Source organism: Elephas maximus, chromosome 4 (assembly GCF_024166365.1).
Source record: "Elephas maximus indicus isolate mEleMax1 chromosome 4, mEleMax1 primary haplotype, whole genome shotgun sequence".
NCBI classification, from domain to species: domain Eukaryota; kingdom Metazoa; phylum Chordata; class Mammalia; order Proboscidea; family Elephantidae; genus Elephas; species Elephas maximus.
The window spans coordinates 65915077-65936293 of NC_064822.1; the positions used below are offsets into that span (position 1 = coordinate 65915077).

General features: G+C 35.6%; 1 protein-coding gene across 8 annotated transcripts in view; it reads left to right on the top strand.

The window, feature by feature from the left end:
* RIMKLB (ribosomal modification protein rimK like family member B) overlaps nucleotides 1-21217 on the top strand; it is a 55199-nt gene that overhangs the window by 3832 nt on the left and 30150 nt on the right. For all 8 annotated transcript variants that reach the window (XR_007517121.1, XR_007517122.1, XR_007517123.1 and 5 more), the window contains one exon: nucleotides 8773-9000. Coding sequence is in view for 5 of the 8 variants with exons in the window: in XM_049882386.1 (XP_049738343.1) it covers nucleotides 8826-9000 (175 nt within the window). In the remaining 3 variants the exon portion in view is untranslated. The remainder of the gene's footprint in view (nucleotides 1-8772; nucleotides 9001-21217) is intronic.

Consider the following 21217-nt stretch of genomic DNA (forward strand, 5'->3'; position numbering starts at 1 on the left):
CAGCAGGTAATAAAACATGACTTCTGTCTTCATGGAGTTTCTAGTCTGAATAATTTCATTGATCGCTGTGTCATTCATCTGTCAATCAGTTCTCCCAGTTTTGTCTGGCAGAGTCTACTAGGTGCTCATAAAATGTGTACCAGTTTGTGAAGTGATGGGTTAGCAAAACAAAAATCTATTTGAGCATTTATATGCCTAATGAATTTTATTACCTGTCTTTCAAAAGTGGTGACACATCAGCAAGTTATGATAAAAAATAAAAATCCAGGCTGATATTCCTACCCCACCCTAATTTTTTTACTGTGTATTTAGCTCCTTACATTCCATATCTTTTGTTAAAGGTCTCCCACCACCCAACCATGATAGCTCTTGGCTTCATGTTCTTATAAATTTAGAAATAAGGTCTCCAAAATAGAAAATGGAGTTACTATGCAATATCAGACCACTTCTATTTTATTGCTGTGCTGTTCCGTCTTTGGCAGCATTTCAGATTTTGATGCTTTATCAGAAAACTGCATCTTGAAAATTCATGCAAGCCTGCCCAGACAGCCCATTTGGAATTCTTCCCTGATGTTTTGGAGTTCTCAGTTATTCATTTATCCCTTTGATATGTGATTTGGTTAGATACTTGGAATAAATTAGTAGTTTCCCTACTCCTTTCTTCATAGTAATGTCTAGAAAGAAAATTTGGGGGGAAGGCCCAACATTTATCATGTTAAATGTGATGACCTTTGACCTGTACTATGCATTGTATCTCAGGAATTTTTTTTTCTTCAAATTTTGTGCCTTGTTTCTGTGGTACCTTGATGTAACTTTTCTTTATTAAGTGAAATCATTAGCAATTTTATTTGGATTCCAGAGACAACTTAGTTTTTTTGGAAAGTTTAATGGGTTTTTATAACAGCCAACTTTGGGAATTTTAGTAACTAATGTCTTAGTTTTTTTTCCTGACCCTTTAGTGGGAATGTATAAAAATGTGCATATTTACTCATGACATTTTAATGTCAGATGATTTTTAGCTCTTTGAGGGCTGGTGCTGTGTCTGTTTTGTTTGCCATAGTGCCTCTCGGTGGAGCGCCTATTTGGTACTCAAATATTAATTGAATGTATTCCTTAATTGAATGCTTAGTCTTGTGTACTGAGAAGTGCTCTTAGATTATTAGTTAATCTGGGATTATGATTAACTTTTGACTTTAAACAGTCTGCTTTTTTTTTTAAGTAATATTTCTACTGATCCTTCTCAGAGAGATGTTATGAAAATAAACATAAAGTAAAATAACCAAATGAAAGCCCTTTTATGAGAAAAAGATGATATTAGTATAAAGAGAAAGTCCCACTTATAAAAACTCAATACCCCTGCTTGCTGACATGTAAACTTTGGTGTCAAGGGAATAATTTTCTATAACTTCTGAGCAAAATATGATAGGGTATTTTTGTTAGGATAATGTTCAGTGGCATATAACAAAGAATCTTAAAATATCATTGACTTAAGATAGAAGTTTATTTCTTTGTACCTAAAAGGCAGTGGCTCTACCTACACAGTTGTCAGGGATTCAGGTTCCTTGCAGTACATAGCCCATGCTTTTCCTAGAGTTGACCTCTGCCTGTCCTCATCATCTGGATGATTGCTAGAGCCATAGCCATAACATCCACACTCCAGATAGCAGGATAGAAGAAAGGCCAAGGAAGAGTACACCTCTCTTAAAGTATGCTTCTCAGAAGTTGCGATGCAATACTCAGATCTCATTGGCCACATCTATCAGTAAGAAAGCATGGAGGATACAGTCTTTTAGTTATATGGCATTGTACTTAGCTAAATATCTGGTATCTTACTACTAAGGAAAAAGTAGAAAAAGGATAAGGGAGCAACTGACAGTCTCTCAGAGTGTGCAGACCTTGAAGTCATCCCAGCCACTACCTCTGTCTAATTGTGTGCCGTTAGGTTAACTAACCTCTCTGTGCTGTGTGTAACAGCTTCATCTGCCAAATGAAGACAACAGTACCTCAAAGGGATGGCTGTGAAGATTGAGTGAGAAGACACAAAATACCTAACAGCGTCCAGTACATACAGTCAGGCAAAATAAGAATTTTATTTTCTTTATCTGAATTCTCTTTGGTAGTATCTTTAGGTATAGTAGAAACAGTAGAAAGATTTCAGAAAACCTGAATCCCAGTCCTGGCTCTGCTGTAGTGGCATCTTGGGCAGGTCTGTCTTTTAAAAGGGGGTGATATATTTCTGTGTCCCTCAAAGAATATTATGTACAGATTACATGAGAAAATGTATATGGAAAATATTTTGTGAAATGTAAATGGAGAACATTTTAAACCTCATCTGTATGCATTGTTTGCCTTTGTCATTCATGTATTCTTTGTATGAAGAATGGAGTCTGTAGGCACTTACCTATTTTTATATTCTTAAGTGTTACCTTTCCGTACCTTCCTTGCATTTTGTGTTTCTGTGTAAATATATTTTACCGTCATTTTTCTTTAGTCTTCTGGTAAATGGACCATATTGAGTTTGTATAGGAAAATGGTTATACTCTTATTTTTCACCCCAGTCATGCATATGGAAACCCTGGTGGTATAGTGGTGAAGTGCTATGGCTGCTTACCAAAAGGTCAGCAGTTCAGATCCACCAGGCACCCCTTGGAAACAGTCAGTATAAGTCAGAATCGACTCAATGGCAAGGGGTTTAATCATGTATATAGCTATCTTTTATTTTTTATGGATATTGGAAATGAAAGAGCTATCAGAAGTACAGAATAAGAATGAGTGTACCCTGGAAACTTTGGGAAAATAGTATGTTTGATCTGTATTTTATTTACTTGTTGTAAAATATATATAACCAAACATTTGCCATTTTAACTGTTCTTACGTGTACAGTTCAATTCAGTGACATTAATTACTTTCACCATGTTGTGCAACCATTACCACTGTTTCTAAATTTTTTTAAACAAAAACCCTTAAACAGTAGCTCCCCCCCACACACATACCAATAAACTTTGGCCTCTATGGCTTTGCCTATTCTAGATATTTCATGTACTGGGCTCATATAGGAAACCCTGGTGGCATAGTGGTTAAGAGCTATGGCTGCTAACCAAAAGGTCGGCAGTTTGAATCCAGCAGGTGCTCCCTGGAAACTCTACGGGGCAGTTCTGCTCTGTCCTGTAGGGTCGCTATGAGTTGGAATCGACTCGACGGCAGTGGGTTTGGTTTTTTTGGGTGGGCTCATATAATATTCATTCTTTTGTGTCTGACTTATTGCACTCAGCGTAAAGTTTTTAAGATTCATCCATGTCCTTGTTTGCTCTGTTTTTGAGGTATACTATTTCAAATATAAAGGGGGACTATGGCGACTGTTACACATTTCTTTTTTGTTAGTGCTATTTTTTTTTTTTAAAGTCCTAGTGGCATTATGGTTAAGAGCTCCTCTGCAAACTAAATGATTGGCAGTTTGAATCCACCAGCTGCTCCTTGGAAACCCTTGGGGGCAGTTCTACCCTGTCCTATAGAATCACTATAAGTCAAAATCAACAGCAGGTTTTTTTTTTTTTTTTTTTAAAAGAAGTCATCTTTGATTAATATTTGGCTTCCTGCCCCTGTTTTCACCACATTCCAGCCTACTTTCAAGTTAACGTCGTAAAGAAAATGGCACTTAACACCAAAAGAGAGTGATACTATTTGAAGTGAAATCTTAGCTAAAGGATGTGACTGTGTAGGAATTAATAAGGGGACAGTCATTTACTGGGGAGCATAATTAGTGGATAATGGGGTAACTAAAAAAAAAAACCAAACAATTTAAAAAAAAAAAAATGGGGTAACTAGGCTAACTCAAGTATTTGGTTCTTAAACTCTTCTCCGAAATTTTCCTCTTATCATTCATTAATTTCCTGTTGCATTAGTAAGATCTGGAAACCCTGGTGGTGTAGTGGTTAAGTGCTATGGCTGCAAACCAAAAGGTCAGCAGTTCAAATCCACCAGGCGCGCTCCTTGGCAGCTCTTATGGGTCAGTTCTACTCTGTCCTATAGGGTCGCTATGAGTTCGAATCGACTCCATGGCAATGGATTGGTTTTTTAGTAAGATCTACAAATTTTTTTTTTTTCACCCCCCAAGGGGTGCCTCTCTTTTTTTCCCATCCTTATTAATGCCTTTACCCCTCTAGCTCTTACTCATTCCCCATTCTCATTTAACAGTCATTCAGATCTACTTCTAATAGACTTTTTGGTAGAGTAAGGGAAAGAAAAGGGGAGAATTTCACACGTGTCAAATTCTGGTTTGTTTTATGGGTTGAAAAGAATTGCAGGCATTAGGATTTGTTGAGAAAGAAAATTGATCCTTGCCTAAAGCTTGAAGTGTTATAAAGTTGGTGTTAAAAGGCACAGTTTTCATTAAGTCAGTTAATAGACCTGTGATTTGGAGGGAGAATCATAGAACTTAAATCTTTTGAAATTCAAGTTTTGTGACTTATTATTTTTAAATGTATCTGTGATTTGTTCGCTGAATCCAGGGGTGAAATTGAAGAAATTAATTAAAAAAATATATATATATATATATTTTATTGTGGTAAAAATATATGTAACAAACATTTGCCAGTTAAGCAATTTTTACATGTACAATTCAGTGACATTGTTTAAATTCATTATGTGGTCCAACTACTACCACTATCCTGTCCCAAATTATTCTACCACCATTAACAAACAGTGCTACCTAAGCAGTGACTTCCCCTTCTCCTTTCCTTCCTACCTCTGGTAACCACTAATAAACTTTGGTTTCTGTACATTTGCCTTTTTCACATAAGTAGGATCATACAGTATTTGTCCTTTTGTGACTGACATTTTACTCAGCATAATGTTTTCAGGGTTCATCCATGTTGTAGCATGTGTCAGGACTTTTATTTCTCTTTACAGCTGAGTAATACTCATAGCCCCTTTCTTGATTTAGGCTCTCATCTTCTTCCACTAGATTAAAAAAAAAAACTTTTGGTAAATCTCTTTGGACTCTAGTTCCCTAACGTGTAAAAATGATGACTGTAATACCTGAGGTTTGAGATAGTGTATGTAAAAGTGCTCAGTAAATTAGTTCAGTATCTGAATATTGGTAAATGTATATAATTGTTACGCATTTACATTGTGCTGCTATGAAATGGCATGTAATCTAGAAATGCTTGATTCTGAGGATACATATACAAGAAGATATAATTCTTATCTGTAATATGATTAGATTTTAGTAAGAAAATAGGCCTAGGACACGTTTCAAACTTGAGTAATAAAGAGAAAAGAAAAAAAAAGTTCATGGCCTTCTGGATAGATCTATGGACCCTTGTTTGAGAAACACTGACTTAAACTAGTTTTATGCTGTAAACATGAATTCAGTTATGATTTACGTGTGTAAAAGAGAAATCATACTTATAATGAGTAGAATCATTAAAGAAATGCAAACACAGAACCAAACTTTAAGAACTCATCGTATGATAGTGGTAGACCCTAGTTAAAAAAAAAAAAAAGTTACAATATAGTGTGATAACGGGTAGAATATAAGTATAATAAAATAATGTAGACTCATGGAGGAAGAATGACTTTAGGAGTCAGGGAAAACTTAACAGATGTGTTAACATTTGAGCCCAGGGTTCAGTAGGTAGGTAGGTCTGGAATTATATAGTCCATGCCTCTTTTTGCCTGAGAGACTACAGTATGTTCAGAAAATCGGAAGTGTGAGAGTAGAGAGATGAGTTTGAAGGCTTTTATGGTATTCTTTATGCACTGAAGATGGAGAGAAAAGGAAAATTCAAGAGATGTTTAGGAGATAGCAGTGTGTGTGTGTTGTGTATAACTAATGGGGGATAGAAGTCAAAAACAATGCCCAGGTTGCTGGATTGAGTGCTTAGTAGTGGCCTTAATTGGGTTGGGGCTACAGGTGCCAATGCAGGTATGTGACTAAAGATAAGTTCAACCTTTTTTACATGCTCAAATTGAGGTAACGTTGGGTGGCATTTCATCTAGGGAGACCTAGTAGGTACATGGGAACCCTGGTGGTATAGTGGTTAAGTGCTATGGCTGCTAACCGAGGGGTCTGCGGTTTGAACCCCCCAGGCACTCCTTGGAAACTGGGGGATTCTGCTCTGTCCTATAGGGTTGCGATGACTAGTAGGTACATTGATAAAAAAAAAAAATACTGGGTCTGAAATTCAGTAAAGAGCTCCTGGCTGGAAAGAGATATTTAGTGGGTAAATGATATATTCAGGTTTCAGTGGCAATAGTTGAAACCTGGGTCAGGATGACATTTCTAGAGAGAGGAGAGAAGGACTTAGAAATGAACCCCTGGGGATTATGTGCAGAAGAGGAGCAGTCAGGAGAAATGCCTCATTGACAAGGAGGCTGTGAAGGAGTGCCTAGAACTCAAAGATACACCAGTTTGTTATTTTTCCACAAATTTGCTCCAACTCTAGGATTCCCCATCCAAGAGTAAATGATATTGAAAGTATGTTTGTAGTAATTGCCAAGTGGAATAAAATCTAGTTTGTATATTAAAAATACAAAGTATATATATTTTTTCTTCTCTGACCTTTTATCTTTTTTTCAGTCTTTGAATTCTGAGTTCATATGCTATGTTTTATCTGGAAAAAAAAATTTTTTTTTCCTAATACTAAGAGGTACTTTAATAGCTCCAGGTGGTAGATTGTGATTTTGCTTTTGCCCTAGTGCAATAATTACCATTGGGAAGGGACCACACATAAAAAATGAAGGGGAGAAAAAGGTGCCTTCAAGCTTTTAACTTTTCTTTTTTTATTCTGGAATATGATGTAAATCTTTTTACTATCTCATTTTTCTACAGAGAAGATTAGATTGGTATATCCTTTAGAAATTCTAAATAATGTATTACAAGGTTTTGATTAAACATTGAGCTTTTCCTTTGTTTATAAATTACAGAAACTTGACCTTACAAGAAAAAGGATATTCACTTTTAGATCCTAAGAATCTTTACTTGAAATATTTTGTAAGGTAGAAAAATAAATTATCCTTAGGGTTGTTCTAATGTTAGAATTAACACCAAAGTTTGGGGAAGTAACTAAAGTAGTACTTTCTAAATACTATTTTTATTTAAGAATCTGGGAAATCAAGCAGTGAAACTAATAGTCTGTTCATTCCTGTGTCAGAGGTGAATGAAGAATTTTATTTATGATTACCAGCTTTTTAATTAGCTTTGCCTAGACTATTCAAAGACAGTGATGTCTTCTATTGGTATGCCTATCCAGAAGTTTGCATGGGTAGATAATCTCACATAAAAGTAAATTCTCTTTACAGAATTTCTCTATTTTAAAAGAGCTACTCTACCAGTTTACCTGTAGCTTTTATTTAGCATTTGATGTTTATACATTATTTTTCTAGATACGCTAGAAAAATAAATAGAAGATGGGAGTTAGTTGACCTGAGTTTACATTCTAATAGAGGAAATACAATATTCCCCTATGTATGTGGAGATTTGCAAACACATTTACCTGACACTGCTTGAGAATAAAGTATTTCCTTATAAATAAATCTCTTATTGGGTAACCGAAGCTTAGCCTTTAAGTGTCAGAAAAATAACCATTTTACATGGGACTCTTTCCTGCCTTCTGAAGAGTGACAATAAGTGACTTGATTTGTAAACTTTTCACTTAAAACACAATCAAAATTTAAAGAAAAAAAAAGTAACTATCATTTGACCTTTTCTGTAAACACTGAGGATTTATTGGCATACATTTGGGCTCTTGTTTATAAATTTACAGCTGTGTGATTGACTTCTCAGCTCTTTTGGTTTTTCTTTTTTTCTTGATGGGTTGGGAATTTTTTTTTTTTCCAGATGTGAAACATAGAAAAGTAGATGTCTTAGAATTTAAAGAAAAAATAAAAATACTCCGTTAAGGACATGCTATTCTCTGACTGAAATCAATTTTAATGAATGGGCCGGGGCTGGTAATTTAAATGCCTTTTCCTCGTTTTCCGATCACTTGATTAAAGTTACTGTGTCAGTGACTCTTCAGCATTGATGTTCACACATTTTTTCTATATGCCTATAAATACATTTATAATAAAATGTACATACCTATAGCAAAACAGAGGAGCCCTGGTAGCACAGTGGTTAAATCGCTTGGCTGCCAACTGAAAGGTCGGTGATTCGAACCCACCGGTTACTCTGAGGGAGGAAGATGTGGCAGCCTGCTTCCGTAGAGATTTACAGCCTCAGAAACCCTTATGGGGCAGGTAGTTCTACTTTGTCCTGTAGGGTCACTATGAGTCAAAATCGACTTGACAGCAATGGGTTTGGTTTTGGTTTATAGCAAAATAAAGAAATTGAATATAAAACTAACTACAGAGACAGAAATATACATAATTGGGGCTTCTAGTGATTGGAGAATCTCAGTTATTTCATATCAAGAAGGGATTTGCATTTTTTTAAAAATACCAATGGAAAGGAGGTGGATCAGAGTATATTCCTAGACTATAATATAGGGAATGGCGTTGAACATTTCTGCTAATAAGTGACATACTGTGATTTATTAAGCTGTAGTTCCAGCCTAATGGAGAAATTCTGTTTCAACAGAGATTGTCATTTTCCATATTTTTAGTGGTATGAAATTTTTTAATTTGAATGAAGGGGAAAACGGGCATAATTACGCTTTACTTGCCTTTCTCTGTATAGTTAGTATATAATAATCGCATTTATTTGTGTAAAACCCAAAAATTAAGTAGATTTCTCGATTATTTTATATGTGTATTTTCTCTTCCATCTAGAGTTCACGTTCAGGAGGAAATAACCCAGGAAGAAGAAGAAAAAGCAGATCAAGATGTGTAGCTCTGTGGCTGCGAAGTTGTGGTTTTTGACAGATCGTCGCATCAGGGAAGACTACCCCCAAAAAGAGATCTTAAGAGCACTGAAGGCCAAATGTTGTGAGGAAGAACTGGACTTTAGGGCTGTTGTGATGGATGAGGTGGTGTTGACAATCGAGCAAGGGAATCTGGGTAAGACTATACTAAGTAGTCTGTACATTTTTGCTTAGGAAGGCCTACAGTGAATATGCATGTTTTAGGAATAATTAGGACAAAGGAGTCTTTAATAATAGCCCTTGTCCTTGCTAAGTATTATCTTAGTTAGATTTTATGGAAAAAATGAAAACACTAGGAAAGGAAATCTTTTTTTTTTTTTTTTTTTTACTATTTAGGAAATAACTGCAAGGTAAATTAAAGATAACCTACTAGCGTTCTTACATTTCCACTGTTTATAAGGTACTCCTAAGGGAAGAAGTTAAATCCACCAGCTTCTCCTTGGATCCCCGTGGGGCAGTTCTACTCTGTCCTATAGGGTCACTATGAGTCAGAATTGACTCGACGGCAACGAGTTAAGGGAATTTGTGCTTTATGGGGTCCTATTTTATTAGTACATTGTTTAAAATCCGTGTGTGATTAATTTTTTAAATACGAATACAATTTGTTACGGTAAAAATGTCCTAATGATTTGACTGTTATTGGCATTAGTATTTCTAGCATTTCATTCTTGTTTCAGACTTACAAAAGGAAGCCATCCTGGAAAAGTAGATATTTTTTAGAATTGAGTCTCTAAATCATTGCATTGGAAAATTATAACTTGTTACAGCTAAATTGATCATGTTTGTTAGGGGACAGTATATGGTGGCATGTAAGTGGAATTTTTGATTGGGTTTCAGAAAATACTTCCTAATTGAGTGATAGTATTGTATAAGAATCTAAGACAAAGTCCATTCTAGATCACTTGCTTGGCGATTGTGGAATCATAATGAGGCCACATGATTTAATTTCCACATCGTTAGGATGAAGAGTAACAGTTATTGTGAGAATTAATGACATGCAAAATATAATATCTAGCTTTTATCTGATAACCCACTGCGATCGATTCCAACTCCTAGCAACCCTGTGTAACAGTAGAACTGCCCCGTAGGGTTTCAAGGCTGTAAATCTTTATGGAAGCAGACTGCTACATCTTTCTCCCGTGAAGCAGCCAATGGATTCAAACTGCCTGCCTTCTGGTTAGCAGCGGAGTTAACATGTATACCACCAGGGCTCCTTTTTATCTGAATTAAAAAAAAAAAAAATCAAACCTGTTGCCGTAGAGGCAATTCCAACTCATAGTGTGACCCTATACGCATAGAGTGGAACTACCGACCTTCTGATTAGCAGCTGTGGCTCTTAACCACTACACCGCAAGGGTTTCCTTTTATCTGACAGTGTAGAATAGTTTTATTCATAGACTAGTTGATAGATCCAAACTCTTGCCTGATTAAGAAAATGTTACTATAGATTAAGTAAGTAGAGTCTCTAAGCAAATAAATCACTTTCTGTCCTCTTAAAACATTTCGTTCTTAGTACCTTTCAGCAGTTATTGTTGCTTTAGAAATGTTTCTAAGTTGTTTGACCTTAGTACTCTTATTTTCATGAATGTAGTTCTCGACCTTTCTAAGGATGATTCTCACTATTTTATTTTCAGTCTAGTTCTCTTTCCTAATATATCTGCCTGGGCCGAATGCCTGGTTATTTAGATTCAGAAGATCTGGGTAGAGCCTGCTTCATTCTTTCATGAAATCTTATTTGACCACTTACTATGTATGTGTTAATTATTGGTTTGGTGTGCAGAATTAGACATGGCCCCTTCTTAAATGATAAGATCAGCATTAACCAAATGATCACACAAATAAGTATAAAATTATTATAAATATGGTAAGTTATGACTAAAAAGTTACCGATGAAAAAGAATGGATGCCATTTGCACTCCTCTCGCACCTGTGACAAAATCGCTGATCAAATCAAGGTAAATCCAGTATCCACTTATAACATTTTCTGCTTTATCGCATGTACACCTATTGTTGAAATGGGAATAAGAAACTCAGATGTTTTATTGTGTTAGATGCCACGGTCTTGAAGTCTCCATGAGAAGAGACATAAACCAATGTGGCACATTAGCTTATTCAACCCCATTCCCACAGGCTTCTGTTTTATGTTGCTGTGTCTTAGAGGTTAGAAAACCAAAGGTTGCATTTCTGAGATTGTACAACAATGAATATATTAAAAGCCATCGTTGTACACTTTAACTGGGTGAATTTCTATGTTTATGTTACATGAAAAAAGTTACCCATTATCCATGCAATCATGTTCTCACAATCTAGTAGAGGAGACAGTATAGTAATAAATGAGTAGTGAAAGGCGTAGAGGTTCTTTCACTCTCCTTATTTATTACTTCTGTCTGTATCTCAGTATTCGTGCAACTACTCTTTCTAGCGCCTCTTCAGATCTTTCTAACTTTAATATTAACCGTTTCTGTTAATAACATCATCTCCCCAACTCAAGTTTTTGAAACCTTGGGAGTCATTTTGCTTCTTCCTTCAACCTTACCTTCAAATGTAATGTTGTTAAAGGCTTGCCTATTCTGCTTTCAATATATCTGACAATGCATCCTTATCTCTATTCTCAATACCACGAATAAAGTGGAAGTGTGTTATAGGGCTTGCCTACATTATTACAGTAGCTTCTAAATTTGTTTTCACCTTTAACTCATCTTCTATCATTGTAGTCAAATTAATCTTTCAGATCACAGCTCTAATTATGACATTTGACTCTCCAAATCCTCTTTTTCTACCTGCTACTTAAAGTAATGGTCTGTAAGCTTTTTCACCGAGTACTATCATCAGTTAAAACATTTACCCCAATAATATGCTTCTGTTGTTGTTGTTAATAAGTGTGTGTCAGTTTGTTGCTTGCCTTTGTTCAGTTTCCAGAGATGTGAAATAGAATTTTAAACAAATTTGTCCAGTCTTAATGCTTGTCTTTATGAGTCAGGATTTGTCAACCTCTTCATGGTGACATAGTTGGAAGTCCCTAGTTATTCCTTTTAAAGAGTTCCATTGTTACTTTTGTTTGGACTATTGAATAGCCTTTGAACTTGCCATCATATCTCTGTTCTTTCTTCTTTTAGTACTTACAGTATATTTGATGTCAGATGAGTGTTCCTCAACTCTGTAGTCATAATTATGTGTTTTTATAACTCAGAAGCTTTTAATGGTACTTTCTTGCTCACAAAATTAAGTGTGTGCCTCTTGGTCTGGCCAACATCTTTTCCAACCTCGTGTCTCACACCTCTTAAAACACCTCTTGTTCCATCCCAATTAAACTATTTGATCCTAAACGTAGTCCGTGCTGGATTGAGATACAGATAAGAACAATTGCAACTTTGGAATCATGCAAGGATGCATTTGTTAATTGGATAAGAATTCGTGAATATCCCCCTCTCTCATTTATTGTGCCAGCAATAAAAATTAGTTCCTGATGATTCTTCCATGTCCTGTTTTTTTTTGGTGACTTCCTTTTCTTAATTGGCATCCCTTTTTCAGGATCTGGGTTGGCGTTAAGTGTATGAAAATCAGAAAGGAAACTAGGGGTCTTAAGGAATATCTCTGAAGGATGAGAGCAAACCAAGAACCATAGGTATAGAAAACTTTTGCAGTTTTTACTTTAGTAGTGATAATTGATTGATTGGCATATTCTCTTCTGGCTCTTTTTATTACTATAGGGTCAGTTGTAATGTCCCCATTTTTATTTCTGAAATTGGTTGTTTGTGACTTTTTCTTTATCAGTGTTGCTAAGGTTTTTGATCTTTTCAAAGATCCAACTTGTGGTTTCATTGAGTCTCTAATAATATTTTTCTCTTTATTTTGTTTATTTCTGCCATAATCTTTTTTTTGGTTGTTGTTCAGATAGTTTGGGCTTACGTTGCTCCTCTTTCTAGCCCCTCAAGTTCTAAATTTAGGTTATTGATTTGAGGTCTTCCTGTTTTAATGTAGGTGTTTACTGCTATAAATTTCCCAATTACCTAAATTTTTGTTTTTCTTGAAATTTATCCATTTCTTCTAGATATGAAATTGGTGTACAGTTTTTAATTGTATTCTGTTGTAATCCTTTTTATTTCTGTATGATCCATAGTAGTGTCTCCACATTTGTTTCTGATTTTAATTATTTGTCTCTTTTCTTCTTTGCCAGTCTAGCTAACTGTGTCAATTTTGTTCATCTTCAAAGAATCAATTTTTTAATTGAATTCTTAAACTTTTTTTTTACACAGAAAGATCATTCTATACATGTTCTGAATACTATTGACTTTCCCATTATCCAACATTTTGCATTTACAGTAGTAGTAAAAAAAAAATGCACTATCTGACTATTTTGCACATTAATGACATGTCTGATGGTAATGAAGATAGCAGTGCAAGGCCAAGAGTAACACTGGCTGTGATGGTTAAGGTTGGCTGGGCCATGATTTGCAGTGGTCTGGCAGTTATGTAATCATGTAATTTGGCAATTGGTTATGTAACAATGCAGTCATTCTACTTTTTGATATCTGGTGTGGTCAACCTCCGTTTTAATACAATGCTGATTTTTGCATAGCAGCATGGTCTTTGGAACCTAAACATGTCGATAAGGTGTATATCAGGGACCGTGAGGCCTTTTGCTTTGTTATTTTTCTCTAATACTGCTTTGGCTATTTGGGATTTCTTTCCTTTCCATGTGAAGTTGGTTATTAGTTTTTCCATTTCAGTAAAGAATGTCGTTGGGATTTGTATTGGACTTGTATCTGTAGATTGCTTTAGGTAGAACTGACATTTTTGCTACATTTTCATCCATGAGCACAGGATGTCTTTCCGTTTTTGTAGGTCTCTTTTTGTCCCTCATCGTGTTTTGTAATTTTCATTGTTTAACTATTTGACTGTTTAACGGTCCTCTCTACTGTCTTTGTGAGTTACATTGGACTTAACTGTCTTTGTTGGTCAGACAAAATGCTTTATTCTTTTATTTTTTAATTGAAGTATAATTCATATAAGAAAAGTCATAAACCTTCAATGCTCAGTCTGTGAGTTTAGGCAATTATCTGTACTTGTGTAACAAATTGAGCATTTCTGTCACCCCAAGGAAGTTTTGTTATGCTCTTTTCTGGTCAATTACCCCACCTCCAGCAGCTAATGTTCTGATTTTTTTTTTTTTTTACACCAAGAATTAGGTTTGCCAATTCTTGAGCTTTATATGAGAGAAGCTAACAAGTTTTTGAGATTCGTGTTGTTATATTCATCAGTAATTCTCTTTTATTACTAAGTAGTATTTTGTTGTATGAATTTACTGCATTAACCATTCTCCTGTTGATGGACATTTGGGTTGTTTCCAGTTTGGGGCTGTGAATAAATCAGCCCTGAGCATTCTTGTACAAGTCTTTTAGAGGACACATATTTTTTTTCTCTTGGGAAAATGCCTACAAGTATTAGTGTGGATTTGCTTTGGTTTTGGTTTATGATTTAGAAATGTCATTAGGCCTGTTTGGTTTTCACAACTGGGTAAGGGGCTGCTACTGGCCTCTAGAGGATAGAGGCCAGGGATACTTGTAACCATTATATATAATGCATAGTACAGCCCCCCCCCCGCCAAAAATATTTAATTAGCTCAGAATGTCAGTTGTGCTGAGCTTGTGAAATCACAATTTATATCACCAATGTTGTATTGTTGGACATTTTCTTTTTCCTATGACAAATACTACTATAATTTTCTTAATGGTTTTGTCATTTTTTAGTATTGTAGTATTCTTTCCCATGAGCAAATATATGTAACAAAACACCTGGCATTTCAGCAATCTTCACATGTACATTTCAGTGGCATTAATCATGTTAATCATGTTTGTTTTGAGTATAACCATAGGATAAGTACTAGTTAATATTTTGGTCAAGAATATACTCATTTTAAATTTTAATGTATTTTTTCCAAAACTCTCATTAATATTGTATGAGTGCCTGAGAACAGCTAGTTTTAAGTATATAGTTGGTTTTCTAATAATTCAAAGTAGACCAGTGGTATTGCCTAATGAAAGCCTACAGGAAATCAATAAGTAAAATATAGGTAAGTATGATTTGTGATTATATCATTATATTGGTACTTCTGAAATCCTTGTAGGTATATACAACTTAGCATTTTCCCTGTATTTTTTTTTTTTTACTTTTAATTGAAACGTTAGATAAGTAAAGGTAAGTTTCAGACCAGTTGTGTCTAAATAAAAACCCATTGCCCTCAAGTCACTTCTGACTCATATAGACCTTATAGGATAGAGTAGAACTGCCCCATAGGGTTTCCAAGGATCAGCTGGTGGATTCGAACTGCTGACCTTTTGGTTAGCAGCCAGTCTCTTAACTGCTGTGTCACCAGGGCTCCTCTGTCTAGTTACAGATTATTTTGAGTTTTGTTTGAATTCTTGAGTTTATACTATTACATACTTTATTTAGAAAACCAATTCTTGTTAAAAACAGAATCAAATGCACGTTTAAAAATCTTTATTCTGAGCATTACCACCCCCTTAACTTCTAGAATCTGTTGTTATTTCAAAGTGATGCGATGTGAAGTTGATCATAGTAAGTAGTATCTATCACCTACCAGCATAACTGTGAGTAGATATGGGGGGAGGGGGTTCTGTTATTAATGAACTTAATTTCTGAAATTGCTTTTCATCTCTGTCTACAAAAACTGAAGTAAGCCAAGATTTTAAATTCATATGGAGTAAAGAGTTTATTAAATTAAAATTGATTCAAAGGTCACTTACTGTGCACTGACATTTTGAAAGATGCAGTGTTAAGAGCTTTTAGACTTCCTAGATGACTGTAAAGCACAGTGTTATTGGTTATAATAGATGTACAAATAAGGTACTTGAAGTATACAAAGTAAGGGAAAATGGGGAAGCTTTGTGGAAAAGTTTGCATTCTACCAGGGGCTTATACAGTGAGTTGGACTTGGTGTTATGAGAAAGGAACAAAAAACTGTTCTAGGCAAGGAAAAAAGCTTGAATTCACCTTATAGAGAAGAAGCACCTGGAGGAAGAGTAACCTGATTCCTGACATTGCAGGAGTCTCATAAGAAATTTAAAGGTTTGAACTAGGGCAGCAGCAAAGGCAATAGTAGAGATTGGGCCAGTTTTGCTTGAAAGTCATTCAGAAACTAAATTATTGGCTTTGGTGACCTACTGACTAAGAAGTGGGGGAGAAAGGAGTTGAAGGATATCTCAAGATCTTAACTTGAACAGTTGGGTGAAGGTTGTATGATTAATGTCAGGGATAAGAGGAGGAATAAATTTAAGCTGGTTTCAGAATATTCAGTTGGAGATTGCCAGGAGGGGTTGAAAAAATGAGTCTGGATCTCAGTAGACAGGTCAGGGCTAGCTAGCTATAGTCATGTAGAGTGTAAGTTTTGACAAGTGTTTAGAAATTTAGTGTTATTACTGTAGAAAGTGACAGTCTTGCAGGAAAGGGCTTATTTTTCCTTAAAGTATGTGTGTTTTGATAGGAATTGCGTGGATATATCCAGGGGAGAATGTCCAAGAGAACATGTAGTATGCTCTCAAGTCCTTTTTAAATGAAAAACATTAAAGTAATACACGTTCCATCTGACTAATTTTCAGACCTTGTTCTAAGGGGAGGCGTCATTTTTTGATATAAAAATTTCTAAAATTCGTCAGAAAAGGAACTTTAGGAATTATGCAGTTTTTCCCTCTTGCTCCCTGCCCCCCGTTTTAAAGGAAAAAAAAATCTTGCCCAACTTCCACATTGTCTAATTAGCATTTTAAAAAATGCTAATGTATTTTTTTTCTTGGTATAGTAGAACTGTTGAAGCCCACTGAATGTGTATTTGAATCTTGGTTGAGTTACTTAACCACTTCTCAGCTCAGTTTCTCAACAGGGATGGTAATATCTACACACATAGTGAAGTAGTTCATTAATTTTTTTAGAGGTGTTAGGTGCCATTGAGTCAGTTCTGACTCAGTGACCCTATATACAATGGAACAAAACTGCCCAGTCCTGCACCATCCCCATAATCGTTGCTATGTTTGAGCCCATTGTTGGAGCCACTGTGTCCATCCATTTTGTTGAGGGTCTTCCTCTTTTTTACTCTACTTTATCGAGCATGATGTCCTTGTCCAGGAACTGGTTCAGCCTCATAGTATGCTCCAAGTACATGAGATGAAGCCTTACCATCCTTGCTTCTAAGGAGCAATCCTGGCTGTACTTCTAGGACAGATGTGTTCATTCTTCTGATAATCCATGGTGTAGTCAGTATTCTTCACCAACACCATAACTGAGTGACTTATCCAACACTCATCTGTCAAAGTTTGTCCTACTGTGGTGGCTTGCATGTTACTATGATTCTAGAAGCTTTGGCACTGGTGTTTCAAATACCAGCAGGGTCACCCTTGCTGAACAGATTTCAGCAGAGCTTCCAGACTAAGTAAAATAGATTAGGAAGAAGGACCTGGAAGTCTGCTTCCGAAAAAATTGGCCAGTGAAAACCTTATGAATAGCAGCGGAACATTGTCTTTTTAGAGTAGACATTTAAAAATATTTTTTTCCCAGGCTCTTACTTCTCTTCTGTGATATTAGTAATCTGATTGTGGCATTTTGTCCTTTGGAGCTTATCAAGCCTTGTATCATATAAGTAATATGATAGGGGTTCATAGAAATAGGAGCAAATACTTGGATATGTGTATTACAGTAATAATAAATGTTTTTTTTTTTTTTTTTAGAAAATCTGAGAAATACAACAGTAAAGAAGGAAAAAAATAAGTTAATAAATGCAGAGTGCTTAGATAGTGCCTGGTGCATATCCTCAGATGTTAAGATACTTTTGACACTTGAAGCAAACATTTAGGTTAGGTTGCTTCTTTTTTTTTTTTTTCCTTTTTTACTGTTCAGTTACCTGCTGTGAACTTTTGTATTGTTTATACTACTGATTTTTTTTTTCCTTAGAGCAAATTTGTAAGTGGAATTGCTGAGTCAGTGTATAAATAGTTTCATGGAGTTCTTTTGATAAGTTTACTAAATTGATTTCCAGAAAGGTTGTATAATTTATATTTCCACTGCCAGAAAATTAGTGCCTGTTCCCCTACCTCCATTAACCCTTATTACATACATATAAAAATCTTTTTTAGTTTAGTATATCTATTTCATTACCTCTATGGAATCAAACCTGTATTTGGACTAGATGTGAGTTCCTTTAGTAGTACTAGCTATAAGTTTAAAAAATCATGGATGTTGGGTTTTTTTTTTTTTTTTTGATGGCCTTCTGGTTTAGATAAATCACATTTTACTTCATAGTATGAGATGTTTTTTCAAAGTTATTTTAGTATTTTTTCATTGGCTCAACACACAGGAACTAGGAAGGAGTTAACTTTTATTCCAAATTATTTTATAAAAACCTGTATTTATTTATTTAAAATGAAAAGCATCTTACCACCAGATGGAGAAAGTAATAAATGCCAAGAAGCAAACTGAATTATGCATTCCCTGTTCCAGTTAACAATTGGTTAAAACTTTTGGAATTCTTTGTTGTCTTTTCATGAGCCTTGATGTCAGCAAAGCACAGAATACATTAAGGAGCCAGAAATTCAGTGGGGGAAAGAGAAGAATGAAGTAGTTTGCCTGTATCTGTCATCCTCTGGACTATATTTCTGAAGTTACGTCTAGTAGGGAATAAGAAAAACTGCCCTAATTGCTCATTTGTGCATAGAAAATCTGAAGGTCAAATAAAAAATACTCATTTTCCTTGGTCAAAGGGCTTCAGAATGTTTGGTAATGATGTAAACTATGGAGTATTGGTGCTTACTACCTCTGCTATTTGTCAGCCAAACTTTAAAAAAATTAAAAAATACAAGTACCAAGGGATTAAGCTTAAACAAAGGGAAGTTTTGCTGAGTATGTGAGATACATAATTAGCTGTTGATGTGCAGCACCAGTTAAGGAACTTGATTTATCTGCATGTTAAATCAATCTGCATTTTAGTTTTCAAACTCTTTTTCCTTCTTTTTGTTTAATGAAGTATTTAGAAAGGTGATTATGGATTTCATAGTTTTTATTGTTCATATTAGGTATCCCTGGGTGGTGTGCAAATGGTTTGCACTTGGCTAGTAACCTAAAGGTTGGCTCATTTGAGCCCACCCATTGGAGCCATGGAAGAAGGATCTGGCAATCTGCTTCCATAAAGATTACAGCCAAGAACACTGAAGCAATTCTAGTCTGTAATGGGGTCGCCATGAGTCAGAATCGATGACAACAGGTTTTTGGGTTTTTATTGGCCCTATTATCCATCTCTTCAGTGGAATAGGCTGGCTGATTTTGTTTCAACTGAAAGATTTATTCCTCAAATGGTAGTAGTGTTTCCTGCCTTAGAGATAAAAACAATTGTTGATTCTCTGTTTTAGCTTTAAAGATTGGCCTAATTTTAAAAGGCTACATGGTCTGTGCTTGGTAACATTTTATTGGTTTTATAATGTAATATTCAAGAATGTTGGGTAATTCCTCTCTTCAGTCAGTTAAAATGAGTATATTAGCCTTGCTTTCCCTTCTCTTTTTAAAAATAATTTCAGATTTATAGAAGAATTGCAAGAATAGTAGAAAGAACTTCTGTATACATATTGCTTAGCTTCACCAGTTGTCATGTTGCTTTCCTACTTCTACAATTGATTCTCATTATTTGTGGTAGCTCTGTAAAGTTGCCATTAACACTGAATTAGTGAATACTGAGCCTTTGTTCCTACAGGAAAACACATGCTTAGGTTCCTGCGAGCTCTGTTCCAAACAATTTTGTTAAGTAATCTATACATAATCTTTGTATAATATGTGTTTCTGTTTAAAGACACCTTATTTAATATACATTTCTTAGAAATAATTACAAGCAATATTTCTTTACGTAAAGAAGTGAAAACACTAACGTATTATTGACCCTGGGTAAACAAAAACAAACCAGCCCATTGCCATCCAGTCAGTTCTGACTCATAGCGACCCTATGGTAAGGTGACTGTAAATTTTTTTGTTTTTCAGTTTCATGACAGTGCTTTCCACTACATTTTTAAATTGGTTGTCATCTCATGAATCTACAAATTAAGCCACTTTCCCATCTTCTCAGTATCTTCATCATGCACTAAGATGTTACTTTAGCATTTTCTGGGATAGCCTCATATGCCGATTGGTGAATTTCCTCTTCCTTGCTCCGAATGTCAGGTATTTGTAATTCATTAACATTGAGCTCACAGTGAACAGCAGTGTAACTCATTCCTGAACAAAGCTTATCTAACGTATTTTCTTTGTAAGGCTCATCACACTCTTCTTTGACTTAGGACCACTAGCCCCCACTTCCGTACTGTGCTTGGAGGACACCTTGAACAGCAGATTTACCAAAAAAAAGTACAAAAGAGTGGCATTAAACAGACTGCAAAAAGGACATTTGTTTACAGTATGAGAACTGAAACAAGAAGGCATAGCATAGCTTTATTTGATATCAGCTGGGAAACGTGCCATCCTGTCAACTCAAATTTTTTGCTGATCTGCACAGTCCACAAATGCACGCAAGTACTGATTTGGGGGCTACAAATAAATTTTAGCAAGTAGGCGAATTCACAGATATGGAATCCACAAATAATGAAAGATATACTCAGACCAACCCAACCCAGCTGCAAACTGCAACCCCGAATCCTTGGATGACAAGGTCCCCACTGCCTGCCCTGGCACCAGCCATTCGCTCGAGGAACATGGACCATGGGCTGTTGTCACCTCCACCATTGTGGGGACTGAGGAGTGGGGGATGATAACTGGTCGGTGCATGTGGCTCACATATACAGGATCAGCAACAGCCTTTATCTTCATCTGGTACTTCCCTTGCTTGGTTTCAGTGTCTGATTGAGTTCCAAAATAGTTGGTGCCAGTTACTCTTTCTAGTTCGGTTGTTTTTGTGGACAGACTCACCTGTGCTATTTTCCTACTCCCGCCATTTGCCGGCAGTCACTCAGATTGTTTTAATTTTCATGTTAATTATATGAGGATTGGCTCATGCTGAGTCACTTTCTGCTCAATCTTTGGGAAACTAGGACTGTGATCCCAACCCACCTGGACAATGAAATTTGCAATTGGCTATTTTCTTAAGAATATATGTATTAAAAATAAGACGTGGAACATAATTATTCTAAGGAAAAACCTCCAGTGTTTTAGATCACCAAGAATTTTTTTTTTTTTTCTCCTATGTTTTCAGGTCTCTTCCCCTCCATTCCCTCTATCAAACCACCAGGAGCTTCGGTTATATTTACTTGCATGCTAAATCCATCTGCATTTTGGTTCTTAAGACACTTGAATGAAACTTTTATCTTCCC